The sequence below is a fragment of the Cyprinus carpio genome, chromosome A21 (assembly GCF_018340385.1).
Source record: "Cyprinus carpio isolate SPL01 chromosome A21, ASM1834038v1, whole genome shotgun sequence".
Lineage (NCBI taxonomy): Eukaryota > Metazoa > Chordata > Actinopteri > Cypriniformes > Cyprinidae > Cyprinus > Cyprinus carpio.
In genome coordinates this window covers 585,001-600,000 of record NC_056592.1, presented here as the reverse complement: position 1 = coordinate 600,000, position 15,000 = coordinate 585,001, and the positions used below count along the sequence as shown (strand labels likewise).

The 15,000-nt window shown below is 35.3% G+C and overlaps 1 protein-coding gene and 2 pseudogenes across 1 annotated transcript; all 3 read right to left on the bottom strand.

The window, feature by feature from the left end:
- LOC109084989 overlaps positions 1-3,749 on the bottom strand; it is a 35,836-nt pseudogene extending 32,087 nt beyond the window's left edge.
- Positions 3,750-4,785: 1,036 nt separating this feature from the next.
- On the bottom strand, positions 4,786-8,739 carry LOC109084996 (ornithine decarboxylase antizyme 2). The gene is made up of 5 exons (XM_019099642.2): positions 8,506-8,739; positions 7,322-7,472; positions 6,481-6,653; positions 5,515-5,600; positions 4,786-5,421 (listed from the first exon to the last, which is right to left on the bottom strand). Exons 1-5 carry the CDS (start codon positions 8,634-8,636, stop codon positions 5,291-5,293), a joined length of 672 nt encoding a protein of 223 aa, XP_018955187.2. The 5' UTR covers positions 8,637-8,739; the 3' UTR covers positions 4,786-5,290.
- A 4,262-nt stretch (positions 8,740-13,001) lies between these two features.
- Positions 13,002-15,000, bottom strand: part of LOC109084997 — a 20,191-nt pseudogene continuing 18,192 nt past the window's right edge.

Below are 15,000 nucleotides of genomic sequence, written 5' to 3'. Positions count from 1 at the left end.
TCTGAAAAAAACTATAAAGAAAAGGGCTATATAACCAGATTTTTAAAAAAAAATAAATAAATAAAAAAGCACATGACAAAATTACTAAAATCTTAATTAAAATTAAAATTAAATTAAAATAAACTTTTCATTTAGTTTAAGTTGAAGTACTAATATAAATAAAACTAAAAAGACATAAAATTAATAAAACTTTAAAATTAAAACAAAAAAGTATTCAAAATATTAACTAAAATATTATAGCACATCATTTCAAAATTATATAATATTAAAGTATTTAAAAGTAGATTAATGATACTAATGATTTCATAGTTTTCTAGCAATAAAAATTAAGCAAAATAATAAATAAAAAAGAATTACATTTGTCTAATCAAAACTATATAAACATATTTTAAAAAATAAATAAATGAACCCAAAAACACAACAAAATTACTAAAACTTTTAGTAAAATTAAATAAAAATATTTTGAGTTTTATGTTGAAGTAATAATATAAATACAATTATATAAAATACAACTAAAAACTTAAGAAAAACTATATAGACATATTTTTAAAAAAACAACTAAAAAAGACTACTAAAGTTTTAAAATGAAAATGGAAACAAAAAAATATGCAAACTATTAACAAAAAAATTATTGTACATAATTTTATAACTATATACTAGAGTATTTAAGAGTTAATTAATGATACAAAAAAAGGTGACCTATTATGCCCCTTTTTACAAGATGTAAAATAAGTCTCTGATGTCTGTGAAGTTTTAGCTCAAAATAACCCACAGATTATTTTTATAACTTGTTGAAATTGCCACTTTTAGAGTATGAGCCAAAACACACCGTTTTTGTGTTTGTCCCTTTAAATGCAAATGAGCTGGTGCTCCCGCCTCCCTTTTCATTTTAAAATCCATTAAGAGAATATAAGTAACATAATAAACCCCTTTTCAGAAGAGGGCGGAGCTTCAAGAGCTCATGCTCTGGAAAAACAGGACAATATCTTGTTTTGTTTTTGCAAAATAGGTCATCTTTAATTTCTAGCAATAAAATATAAGTAACATAATAAATAAGACAAGAATGAAATCCGAGGAATCTGAGACATTTATTAAATAATTACTAGGGATAAAAACATTTCATATATTTGTGAAAACCAAGCAGATGTGTGTAACTGCATCATTCTCAAAGACACACACTATTCCCGTGTGCTGAGCTGCGGTGTCGGGATACGTGTGTGTGTGTGTGTGTGTGTGAGTGTGAGTGTGTGTGTGTGTGTGAGTGTGTGTGTGTGAATGTGGAAATCCCCTGCAGTGTCTGCTGATAAACACACACTCGCCTGGAACATCACAAACCAACACAACAATCTCTGATCCGTCATGATCCTGATCAAGATATTTCTCCATCAGTGACTCACAACCGCAGCTGCGACACTCAGACGCGCTCAAACACAGCAGCACAGGGTTAAACGCCGCTGTGAAGAGTTAAAAACACCCTCAGCTGGGGTTCAGCTTCATCTCAACACGTTCACACTGCAAACGATCACTCAGAACACATTCACTTCCACAGCGGCCAGCTACAACACATCTATGATTATGTGTGAAAATCCCAGGGATTTTAATGTGCTTTTATTTAAAAAATGAATTTTTATATATATATATATATATATATATATATATATATATATATATATATATATATATATATATATATATATATAATAAACAAAAGACAAAAACAGCAAAATTACTAAAACTTGCACTGAAATAAAAAATCAATATATTAATAAATCTATTTAAAAAATATAAAAATATTTTTAAAAAATTATAGAATATATTAGGGCTGTCAAATGATTAATCACGATTAATCACATCCAAAATAAAAGTTTTGTTTAACATAATATATGTGGTGTATACTGTGTATATTTTATTATGTATATATAAAATACACACACATGCATGTATATATTTAAGAAGAATATGTTATGTTTATATATTAAATATATTTATATATAATATAAAATATAAGAATATAAATATATAAATTTATATACATGTAAATATTTTCTAAATATATAATTTATGTGTGTGTATTTATATATAATATAATAAAGATATACCCTGTACACATACATATATTATGTAAACAAAAAACTTTTATTTTGGATGTGATTAATCGTGATTAATCATTTGACAGCCCTAGAATATAATAGTACAGCAACTATTTAAAAAATCACCAAGATGATTTTAATGAGCTTTTTTTTAATTATGTAAGTGTATATATATATATATATATATATATATATATATACATACATACACGTTTTTTTTTTTTTTAAAGACAAAAACAGTAAAATTACTAAAACTTGAGCTAAAATTAAAACAGGAAATATAAAAATAAAATTCAAATTATTGTAGTATATAATAGTATAGCAACTAATTTTAAAAAAAAAAAATCACAATGATTGTAATGTGCTTTTATTTTAAAAATTTATAAAAATTATATATGATTTTTTTTAAAGATATAACTTAATTACTATAAAATGAAAGGCAGAAAAAAAATTCTAAATATTAACAAAATATTAAATTACAGTTATATCACAATGATTTTAATGCGCTTTTATTTAACCATCAAGTTTCTTACAGACTTTCATGATTTTTCCCGGTGAATTATGGGTAAGAGAGTGATTCGACAAATGTGAAAAATATTGTTAACAAAAAACAAACATAAATGTAAAGATTTTCATTAACTGAAATAAAAATGAAATGGAATCTGAAAAATATTTAACTAATATTTAAGACTCCAAAACTAACTATATTATAATTTTTTTTTTTAAAATTAAGAAAAATTTAAAGAAAAACAACAAATTCACAAATTCCATAATCTAATAAAGCTCAAAATTCTGACTTTTTTTTTCTTCTCACAATTGCAAGATAAAAATTAGCAATTTAGATTTTTTTTTTCTCACATTTTGTAATGTTTTCTCAGAATTGTGAAATATAAACTCATAATTCTGAGGGGGGAAAAGTCCGAATTGTGAGAAAAAGCGTCGCAATTAACTTTTTTTTTTTTTTTTTCTCCAGTGGCGGAAACGGACTTCCATACAATAGCCCCGGGACGCATTTTTCAATTACAATTTTTATGCATATGTTTAATATATTTTAAAAATGTATAAATTTTAGGATGGTCACATCTGGGGGTCCTTGACATTTAAAAGAGTGAAAACTCTCGACTTAACCAGTATGAGTGATACTAGTTAGACTAGTTAGTCACTCACACATGAGGCGTGTTTACATGAGCATGTGTCAGAGGCGCGAGCGTTACGGATCGCGCGCCGCTCTGAAGCAGGAAGTTTTCTGTCTGAATCCGGATCCGTTGCGAACGGGACGCGCGGCTCTCTTACCTGCTTTCCTCGGTAGAAGAGCCTCTGCTGCTCGGGCTTGACGTTGAAGATGTCGCGGATCTTGACGCGCAGCGACTCGATCTTCGTGAGGCGCGACAGATCCTCCACCGTCCGCGTCTCTTTGCCGTCGATCGTGCGGATCTGGATCCACATCGTCGCTCCGCGCCAACCGATCGACGAGCGTCAAAAGCAGAGCGAGCGAGCGCGGAAAGTGCGTATGTTTGGGGGGCGTCGGGGGCGTACGCGCTCCTCTGCGGGGGAACGCGCGTCACGACAAGTCTCGCGAGGCGATGGGAAATCTCGCGGAATGTAAATATGAGGAGAAAAAAACTGTGCTCTTAAAGAGACAGAGACGCTTTAAAAATAATAAAATAAGAGAAACACTGTCAAAATGAGATTTTAATGTATCATATATCTGAATAAGTATTAAAATAAATAAATAAAAACAATAATTAATAACATTTACAACGATTAGAAAAAAGTTGTAAAAATAGAAAATAGGATTAATATAAATAATTGAATCAATGAGATAAATAATTATAATATCTTATATATAGATTTTCGATTTATTATTATACATTTATATTAGTAATTACAATTAACCTTATTACATATTAATATGTAATAATAGCATATAACTTTATAATTATGAAGTATAAATTACGATAATTATAATAGTTATTACCATTATAACTCTTATTATTAATAATAACAATATTTATTAATTTATAATGAATTATTTAGGATAATTTGTGTGGTTTTTGTGAGCTCATATTAATAGAGGGATTGTTACATTTGTCCTTCTATTAAATTATTAGTGAACTGCTGAAAGGTGATTTAAGAGAAATGGAGATTATTCAGCAAGTAAAAATCAACATTCATAAATTACTTTGATCTCAGAATCACGAGGAAGGGTTTTGTTTTGGTCTTTATCATAATAACCAAATTTTTGTTAATATTTTTTTTGTTTTGATAAAGCAAGTTCTTAAAAATAAATATAATAGTTAATATTGAATATTAAAATATAAATTAATAAATTAAATATAAATTTGTGCAATTACTCGGCCTCTGAATATACACAACAAAGAGAAATAAATAAATGAGATTACAATAATTAATTAGAATAATAACTTAAATTAAAATAATTAGGATAATTAAATTAAAATAAATTAGATCATAAAAGAGAATAATAAATAACAATTAGACATATTAAAGAGAATGAATAAACAATAGAGAAGTAAATAAATGAGATTACAATAATTACATTAAAAAGATTAATTCAAATAAATAAATTAAAAACTCAAAATCAAGAGCTTGTGTGTTCAAGTGTAAGTGACTTTTTAAAACATTTTAATATTAAGAAATAAATCTTAAGTGTATAAGAAAGCACATCACACACGTCTGACTTTAAATAATGTTTTTATTATCACAGAAGCTGTATATGTACCACTACAGAGAGAAAGAAAAATAAACCACGGAGAGTAACAGCACGGCGACACACAACGAGAGCCTAAACATGCTTCTGATCGACAAAATCAAGAGCTTTGGATGCGTCGGTTCCTTTCCATCAAGCTTTGTACCAGTCGAGTCACACTTTTCATCCCGAAAAACTACAAACGGCATTCTGAGGTGAAAAAAAAACTGACTATAAACGTCGAACAGAAGAGCCTCAGGTGCCTACAATCACGGGCTTCAACATTAAAGAGCAGAAACAAACATCCCATCAAACGCAGAAATGACCTTTTGTACATTCCAGAACATCAAACGCTGCAGAAACAAAAACACAAGCATTAAAAGCGAACCGATTCACTTGAACGAGTCAGACAGCACGTTAACGATCCCGCAGCTCCGTCTGAAGCCCGTACACGAGTCGCAGACGGAGCACGTCACGCAGGAATGAGAGGAGACTAGTCTTCTTCCGAGGAATCCCTGTCAAAGTTGTAGGCCATGAAGAGAACGTCAGGTCGAGCGGGGACCAGAGCGTGGCCCGGTTTCACCATCTCGAAGCCCAGAAAGCTGAACGTACGCACCAGTTTCACTAGAAGAGGAACACACACACACACACACACACACAGGTCAGTGCAGCACACGCAGGACACACAGAGGTGTGTGTGAGCAGAGTCTGACGTACCACGATCGTCCCTGTTCTTATAGAAGCAGACGAACACACTGACGACTTTCAGATGTTCTTCAGCGAACTCCAGCAGAGACACGAAGCTGAAAACAGCAGAAACACACACACAGTCAGAGATTAATACGATAAATCAATGTTCTGAACACGAGTCTTCTAGATGCCACGGAGGAGCCCCATCCTAACATCTATATGGATTCATTTACAACATTAAAAAAATATTTTTACTGTGAAAAATAAAATAAGATACTATAAATACCAGTAAAATATTATTTGGAAAAAAAAAAAAAAAAAACATTTTTCTCTAGTTATTATTGTACTGTTTGTATTCTGTATTTAATGCCAAATTTATATTTATTTTTATTAATTAATTTAAATATTTACAATTTATTTGAAGCTCATACTTTAAATAATTTGTAATGTTTTAATTTAATATTTCACTCTCATTTTATTTTAATTTCTCTGTTTATTTAATCAATTTCTTATTTTAAAATAATTTGTATTAGATATCTATGTATTATATTACATTAAGTATTATGTGTATTATTTATCATTTAATATTAAATATTTAATCATTTTTTTTTATATTTTAATCTAACATTTCATTTTTAATCTAATTGTATTTTAGTATTTTTTCATTATTTCAATCTAAATTATCCAATTTGTATTATTAATTTAAATCTTACTTTTACTATTTATTTTAATGTAATACTTTATTTTTATCATATATAATATTTTGCTGTAATATTATATTTTAATCCCTTTTTTTATTACTTATTTTTCACCTTTCTGTTTTTATTTAAACTTTTTTTTTTTTATTAATTTAATCTTATTTTTTAATTTCTCTCTCTCTAAACATTTCCACGGACCCCCAGCACCCCCTTGTGGCCCCGGGACCCCACTCTAGATGTTAGGGTGGTTGTCGGGGTGTTGCTATGGCGTCGTGTGCGGTTGCTAGGCGCTCACCTCTCTTTGCTGCCCTCTGGAAACGGTTCGCAGGGAATCTCCACGAACAGGCCGGGGCCTCGTAGCACCGCCTCCCATTTGATCACCCGGGAAACGGTGGGCCGGCTCTGAAAGTGCAGTATCCGGGGGCGACCGGCCCCAGCGGGCTCTTCGGTCACAGTCAACTTCCTGTCCTGTGGAGCCAATCAGAGGACGTGTTTGTTAGGGACACAGATATAAAGTGACAGACTCAGGGATGTACTGTGTTCACAGAACTTCTGTTTCTTTGTGTCTTTGCCTGAATGATACATTGTATTTCTGCTGTCCTCGGTTCATACTAATATTCATTAGTGGCTTCCTTTTTCTATTGATTTTTACAATGTTAATAATAATAATAAATACAAATTAACAAAACTAATAAATATACAGTAGAAAACTTCAAATAAATTATAAAATATAAATTTTCCAATTACTTTTACATACATTTATTGTATTTTATTACGTGCAGTGCAGTATGAGTCCAACCTCATCATGTGTGTGTGTGTGTGTGTGTGTGTGTGTGCGCACTGCTACAGGCCACTGAAATCACACCGATCACATGACAGGATATGACACGTCTGACGCACCACAACACGCCGTCCTGCTGACAGTGTGCTGAAGATTTGATTTTTAAAAAGACAAAACACACTGATGTAAGCAGCGATGTGAATGTTTCTGAGAAGGCAGAACCCGTCTGAGGACAATTACACTCAGATTCTCAGAAGAGCGCCTGACACTCTGCTGGACAATAAGGGCTCGTGTGTAGTGTGCATAGTGTGGTATGTAGCGTGTAGTGTGCAGTATGTAGTGTGCAGATACTCACGGAGTACAGCTGCTGCGGTGGTGCCGCCGCGGTGGATGCGTGATCCCGTGCTCCGTTCCCTCGCCCACCTGGGATCTTCAGAGGTGGGTGAGGGGCATCGGAACACCACAGAGGCCCCGGACCAGTGGAACTACTACAGCACAGCGACAGACTGAGAGAACACAGAAACACACACACACTTCACATCTGGTCTGCAGCAGAGGAAGTCCATCAGCCGTGACACACACTGCTCTAACACACACACACTATTACAAACACTAGCTGCAATCTTCAGCTCATATACATTCTCAAACAGACCCACATGCAGAATTGTAAGTTACGAAATAATTGTTATTGATACAATTTAGCAATTTTACATGCTCTGTCACAATAGATGTCACAAAAAACCAGGAGGAAGAGACGGAATGGTAAATATTTCTTATCCAATTGCAACATCTATACATTCCACAAATATTTCTCGACATTCTTTTCGAGGTCACGTGCAATCAAACCACAACACGTGAGTAATAAAGTCATAAAAGATCACTGGGCATCGTCACTGTCGCATAAGATCGCATCTAAGCTCATTTCCAATCTACACTAAACACTAAAACTCGAAATCAAATACAGCACAACACATATCTGAATAACTAAACACACGTCGGCGGGATCAAAGGCCCGAGGCGGATGACGTAACGAAGGCTTCTGTGACGTACGTGCGAGAACGAGGCCTTGCGCGTCAATGCACAAAACAACACGACTTTATCACGAAATCAACACGATAGCAGCGTCAATCCGTCGAAAATACAGTCATATACCGCTGAATGTCAAATCAGAGAACAATCGGGTGACAGAAGGTGAATTTAAAGGGCTACATCCGATCAGGCCGCGGATGGTTTCATTCAGATGGATTAAAGTTTATCATTTTAACATGACACGGATATTAACTGAGGGGTTGCGACACTTTTAAAGCTTTTAAAAGTGTTACGTTCTGTGTGTTAGCTGTCGCAAATGTTGGACGCGATTAAAAACCAGCCGCGCTAATATTAGCATTAGCATTAGCCTCAAAGGCCCTCAGAGAAATAACTCCCGGTTAAAACTTAAGCTGATAGCCCGCACTATCATGACTCTATAAAGTGATATTTACAGTGTGCGGCTTCTGTAAACGGTTGAATGTGTGTGAACGGGCTGTTAAAGGCTCTCACCTTCCCATCATGTCGTTAATACTGTTACTGATCGCCTCCATGACGCTTGGGTTCTCACACGGTTTATTTCCTTCCTTCTCACGGGCAAAGCAATGACTGTTTAGGATCCGCTGGAGGTTGGATTTTACCATCCGGCCTCGGGAGAGTTCACGGCGGCCTGTGTGCGCTCGTCTGCTGTCGGCAGTAAGTGAGGAGCTCAGAGGCGGAGACGCGACAAAAACACGACCCGCGCTACTACGGCGAAGGCGCGGCTCATGAATATTCATCGAGCCGTGACGGCGTCCAGCAGCGAGTGGCGCCGCGCGTCCCGTCACGTGGTTAATTAATATTCAAAAGGGAACGCTTTTAGCGAATCGGCTCGGTCAAGAGCGCGAACGAGAGCCTGCGTCATTAATATTCATGAGCCGATACTTCGCCATAGTAAAACGTGGAAAATTACTGAGAGGAAGCGAATTTAGTCTGTTGACTGAGGCGTGAACGTGTCATGATGTTTTGACACTTTATTTATGTGCGTTTGAGACTGTGAAGCTCATAAGAGAAAGTTAAGAAAAGATTAATCTTTCAAAACAAGTACAAAATCCATGAACTAAAACATTTCAGTGTAGCCATAGTGAATTCATGCACTTTAAATACATATTTTTATGAATATGTATTTTTAAATAAATGTTATTACTTCATTTTATATGTGTGTGTGTGTGTGTGTGTGTGTGTCTTTATTAATATTATTAAATTTGTATAATTTATTTTTTGTATGTGTAATTATATATATATATATATATATATATATTATGTTATTACAAAAATTATATATATATGTGAATATATATGTGTATATATATATATGAGTACATGACATTTTTATTAAATGTAATAAATAGTAATAAAACAATAAATACATATTAATGAATATATTATTTATTAAATTCAATAAAATAACAATTTCACATCCATTTAATAATAACGATCTGTGTGTGAACTTTAATAATGCGTTCATTGTTTTATGTTCTTTGTTACTTAAACAATAATTAATAGAACACTGCAGATAACAACAACAACAACAAAAAAAAGGACAAGGGTTCACACATAGCCAAATTTGAGCAAATGGGAATATATTTGTTTGAAAATAAAATGAAAGTTTCCATTCACCAACTATGAGGGTTTCCGTCCAGCTCTACTGCGCATGCTCAGTTCTGTGCGCACTGGCGCCCCTGGCGGCCGTTCTGTGTAACACTGCAGCGTCTTCAGTGAGCGCTAGATGTCAGAGCTGTGTAATAATACAGAGAGTGAGATGAAATCAAAGCACACACCAGAGCAGGACATGTTTAAACACCTCACACATATACAGCTGTGAGAGAAGAGCACACATCACTGCTGATGCGGATTTAATCCCATAATTGTCTGATAGGCAGAGACACGTTACTGTAGCTCCAGTAAATGACCTCAAGATCACAAACAATGAACAGCTGAACAGATTCCCACAATCACAATCACAATCAGAGAGGAGTTCATCACTGAGCCTGAACCGATCAGGAGTCTCACATGTGGACTTTATGTGTTCAAAAACAGCATTTTTATGAGATTAGATGTTGTTCAGGTCAGTTTTATATTTCTACACTCAAGGTGAGATCAGGAGTTAAATCAGGGTTAATCAAACATGTTGTTTGTCCTCCTCAGAAGAAGTGCTGTCATGTTTTACTCTTCAACTCAGTTAGAAAAGGCTCTTGGTTTGTAGTGACAGAGTTATATTTTGTATAAATTGGAGGGTTTTTGATGGCAGTGTTTGAGTTTGGAGAATGTAGTCAAATCATGTAAAACTACGAAAATTTAATTAGATGAGTTTTTTTATTTTTTAATTGTAATACTTGAAAAAATACATTTAATTTAATGAAAAAACAATTAAATAATACAGCATTTTAAATTGTTACTTTTCATACATCTAATTATTTAGCAAATAAAATTGTGTAAATAAATAAACAAATAGCAGCATTTCAAAGTTTAATTTTGTAAATATATCTTTAGCTCTTTAATAAAATTGTATCTAGATTTTTTTTATATCTAAAATATTTAAGCCTGTATTTAATATTTATGTTTTTGAAATTGAATTGCATGTAAAATTTCCATGCATTTGGATTAGTTTTAACATAAACTAATAAACTTAACGTGATGCATATCCCTCAGTTATACATGAATGAAACAGGTCAGATTTCTTTAATAAACAATGTGTTTTAAATACACAATTATATATTTATCATCAATAAATCCAATTTTGAGAGCAGTTTTCTATGACTGACAAATATGCATCATATTAGGTTTATTAGATTATGTTAAAACTTTCTGAAAAAAAAAATCAAAATTTTACATGCAATTCAAAAGCAATTTTTTTTAGTCTATCTATACATTAAAAAGAATCAAGAAATTCAGCCATAAAGTTCTTCAAACATGGTTTAAAGTGGCTCCTTCTGCTTATGTGTTTATGAAATTTACCAAATGAAATCATTAGATCATAGCAGATACATATATTTTGTGCACGAGGGTCAAAATGATGAAATTCCGGTGCATCTCACTTTAAATCCTAAAATCCTGCAGCTTCACTTGTTGAAAGCGTCTGATTTTGGTTTGATTCTGCATCCGTGGTTTTTCAGAAAGAGTTTGACTCGGTCAGATGATGAGTGATCCAGCATGTGGTTCATCAACTCTTCGTCTTTCACTGAACGCAGGATCCAAAGACGATCTGCGTTATGAAGAGACTTTGAACATTGTGTTATCAGCGACTCTTCAGCGCTTCATCCTCGTGTTCATGCACTTTGACCAGGTTCACCTGCCAACAAATCAATCAAATCACACGTCCAGATCAGTCACTCCCAAATCATTTAATTCAGACCAGAACACCTTTTCACTGGAGGAACTGTTATTATGGATTATGAACTCATATTTTAGTTAAAAATGCTGGATGTGTTTAATCTTTTGTCTTCTCCAGATGTTCACTGATGGACTGGAGTGCTGTGGATTACTTGTGGATTATTGTGATGTTTTTATCAGCTGTTTGGACTCTCATTCTGACGGCACCCCATTCACTGCAGAGCATCCATTGCTGAGACACTGATGCAGTGCTACATTTCTACAAACCTGATGAAGAAACAAACTCATCCTGATCTCTGATGAGTGCAGATTTAAATTTTTGGGTGAACTTTTCCTTTAAAAAGCCTTATTGACATATTACACAAGCAAATCAGTAATATGTGAAAATATTTGACACTTTATTGTATGCTGCAGAAGAAGTATTAATATACAGGACGTTTACATGCACATGTGTGTGTTTTTGTCCAGTGGCTTGTTTCGATTAAAACATTGTAACATTATGAAAAAAACAAAAACATCAAAAACAAAATAAAGAAATAAAAAATAAAACAAAACAACATTAAGAACAAACACACCGAATGTGCCGCTGTTAAGACCTGCTTCACAATTATTTACAAAAAAAAAAAAACATTTCGGTTCCATCTGAAGATCTTCTGTGAAATTCCAGACTCACAGTTTCATCTCCATCAAGCTTGAAATGATTTACAATCGGCTTCAACCTCAAAATATAAATCACAGAAGGCACTCGAAATAAATCAGGACAGTTAACTGAACCAGTTCATCACATTTTGACAGCGAGTGTCCGGCAGAACCGGCGGAAGCTAGAAATATTGCACCAGGAAGTGGCTTCTCTTCACAAACAGGAAGTTTAATCAGAGCCTCGTGTTCCTCTGAGCGGCAGGAAGACGGGATGTTCTCGGAGTTTACAGCCGGCTTTACAAGGACGAATCTACAGTCCTGCTGCGTCAGCAGCATGTGTTTCTCATCCACTCAAACCTTTCAGACCTGATTTACCAGCCGCACAAACCCAAACCCATCAGACCTGATCAACACCGGGGGTCCGATTTACCCAGCAGCCCCTAAAACTGTCAGAGACGCTCTTAAAGCTCCAGAGCAACTTCAAAAGAGCCGGCGTTAATTCAGGAATCTAGAAATTAGGTTCCAGGACGGACAGATCACACTTCACCTCAAAACCAAAAGATCATCTTCTACATAAAGGAAAATAAGACTGTACTATATCCTGTTATTTTCATGACTTTTAAATACATTTTCCCACAACCAAATAAAAAACTGCATGATTACAGTAAGAACACATCACTATGTTGTACTCGTTCCTTTACTCTGATTTTAATAAAGTTTAAAAAAAATACTGTCCAACACATGATTGTCATTACTGTATTAAGAGAATGAGATTTTTTGCACAACAGAAATTGTCATGAAATACTCATGCAAAACTTCTTAAATCATGCAAAGAAAAATAAAAATAAAAATAAATATTATACCCATTGCATAGCTATATATATTATATAATATATATAACACACACACACACACACACACACATAATAAAATAAATTATTTTATGAAATATATATTAATAATGTATGTATTTAATTATTATTTTTTATGTATGTATGTATGTATGTATGTATGTATGTATAAATATATGTTTCATTTTCCTCAAAATAAATTCACAATACAATAAAATCTTAAACTCTTCATTTATGTAGAAGATTGTGTCTTAAAAAGGGAACATATACCATATACAGAATTTATTTTATATATATTTATATTTCCTTTTTAAATTTTGAGTGAAACGTGATCTGTATATTTCAGACATGGAGAGATTCACTCTGATAAAACCAGGCAGAAATAGATTAGAAAAGGTGAAATGAAACGGAGGAATGTTAAAACACGAAAAAAAAAAAAAAAAAAAAAAAAAAAAAAAAAAAAAAAAAAAAAACACAAAAAAATAAAAAAAAAAAAAAAAAAAAAAAAAAAAAAAAAAAAAAAAAAAAAAAAAAAAAAAAATGAAGGACACACAGTCCTCGGACAGCGTTCGGCTGCTGGTGTCTGATTCCAGTGAAGGACACACAGTGTTTGGACACGTCATGCGCGTGAGAAAGTCAGGTGTATTAGCGGCCGTCGTTCAGTGCGTGAAGCGCAGGTTGTAGAGCAGCTCCGCGGTCTGACACAGTGATCTGGGGTTTGCGCTGGAGAAATACTGACAGCAACAGCAAATCCACCACCCCAGCCCTTCCTCCCCCTCCCCATCCAACCAGCGCTCGGCGAACTTCATCATGAGCAGCGCACGCTTCACGTCCAGCCAGTTCAGCAGCCCGTCGTGCCTGGGCTCCTGCCTCCTGTGCTCCAGCAGGTCCCGCCGCGGCCCCCACAGCAGCGCCTGCAGGATGCACCGGGCGTCCCGGATGTGGATGCGGCGTCCGGGGTCAGGCTCCAGCAGCAGGTGCGCGAGTCTCTGCAGGCCGGCCGAGTAGATGGACGCGCTGGGGATGAGCGGCAGCTCGTCGCATCTGTAGTCGCATTTGGCGGGCGTGGCCTCGAACGGGTTTCGGCGGTGCAGGAGCTCGTAGATCAGGATGCCGGTTTGGAACTCGTAAAACTTCCAATTTACCGTTACTCCGACTACGATACGATTTCGGGCGCGAGGCGTGCGTGATCCCGCTTCAGACGCGGGTCGGCGCAAACTGCAACCTCGTCCGCGTCGCGGCGCTTGGCTTTGCTGAAGCTGCTAATCACGGGAGGCTCTGGACTCCTTCGGGCCGCAGCGGGTCCGATCGCCCACCATCAGCAACCACCAGCACATGCAGAGGTCGCGGTGCGTGACCCCGTGCGCTTTGAGGTGCTCCAGACCCGCGCACAGCTGCAGCAGCAGGAAACACACGCGCCGCTCGTAAACCTCTGGCTGCGTGCGGTGGAACGACTCCCACTCGCGGCCGAAACTCAGCCCCACGGCTCCTGGATCGGGACGTCCCGTGTGATGACCATAAGCTCCTGCTCGGCCGGACCGCTCTCCTCGCTGGGTAACATGCTCTGCGGCACGCAGGCGATGAAGTGACCGCAGTCCTGCTGCAGGTTGAAGTGAGGCGGGACGTTCTGCTGCACTGACAGACCGTACAGATGAACCTGCTTACTGTCCGGCGCCTGGCCTTTACAGATCTGACCAACACACAGAGAGAGCAGGACTGTTACACCGATACATATCCATACAATAATCAACTCAAGTCACAATACATTGTTTCAAAGCAGCTTCACAGAAAATGCTTGCTTCATGTTTTTGGTGACACTTTGTTTGAAAACTGACATATACAAAACATTTATAATGCATTTTAATATTTAACATTTATAACACCTATTTGTATTTTTAATGCTGTCTTTTAATGTCACCTTCGGCTTGCTTAGTTGGAGACGCTTGACTGATTGCACAGACATGAATCATCAATGAACTGACTTTAGCTAAAAAATGACTTTGTTGTTGTCTTCTTGCATCATTGAAAAATTATTTTCCTGTTTAACTCTGTAAAGATGCTTTGACACAATCTGTATTGTACTAAGTGCTATATAAATAAAGGTGACTTGACTTAATGCAAGTATAATGCATTAAAACATGACAAA

Bases quoted from the DNA above. Each gene is read 5' to 3' on its own strand.
- LOC109084996 (XM_019099642.2), bottom strand. From the start codon at position 8,636: ATGGTAAAATCCAACCTCCAGCGGATCCTAAACAGTCATTGCTTTGCC. The intron at 7,473-8,505 runs GTGAGAGCCTTT...GTGTTCTCTCAG, and splicing joins ATTAACGACATGATGGGAAG to TCTGTCGCTGTGCTGTAGTA. The intron at 6,654-7,321 runs GTGAGTATCTGC...TTGGCTCCACAG, and splicing joins CACCGCAGCAGCTGTACTCC to GACAGGAAGTTGACTGTGAC.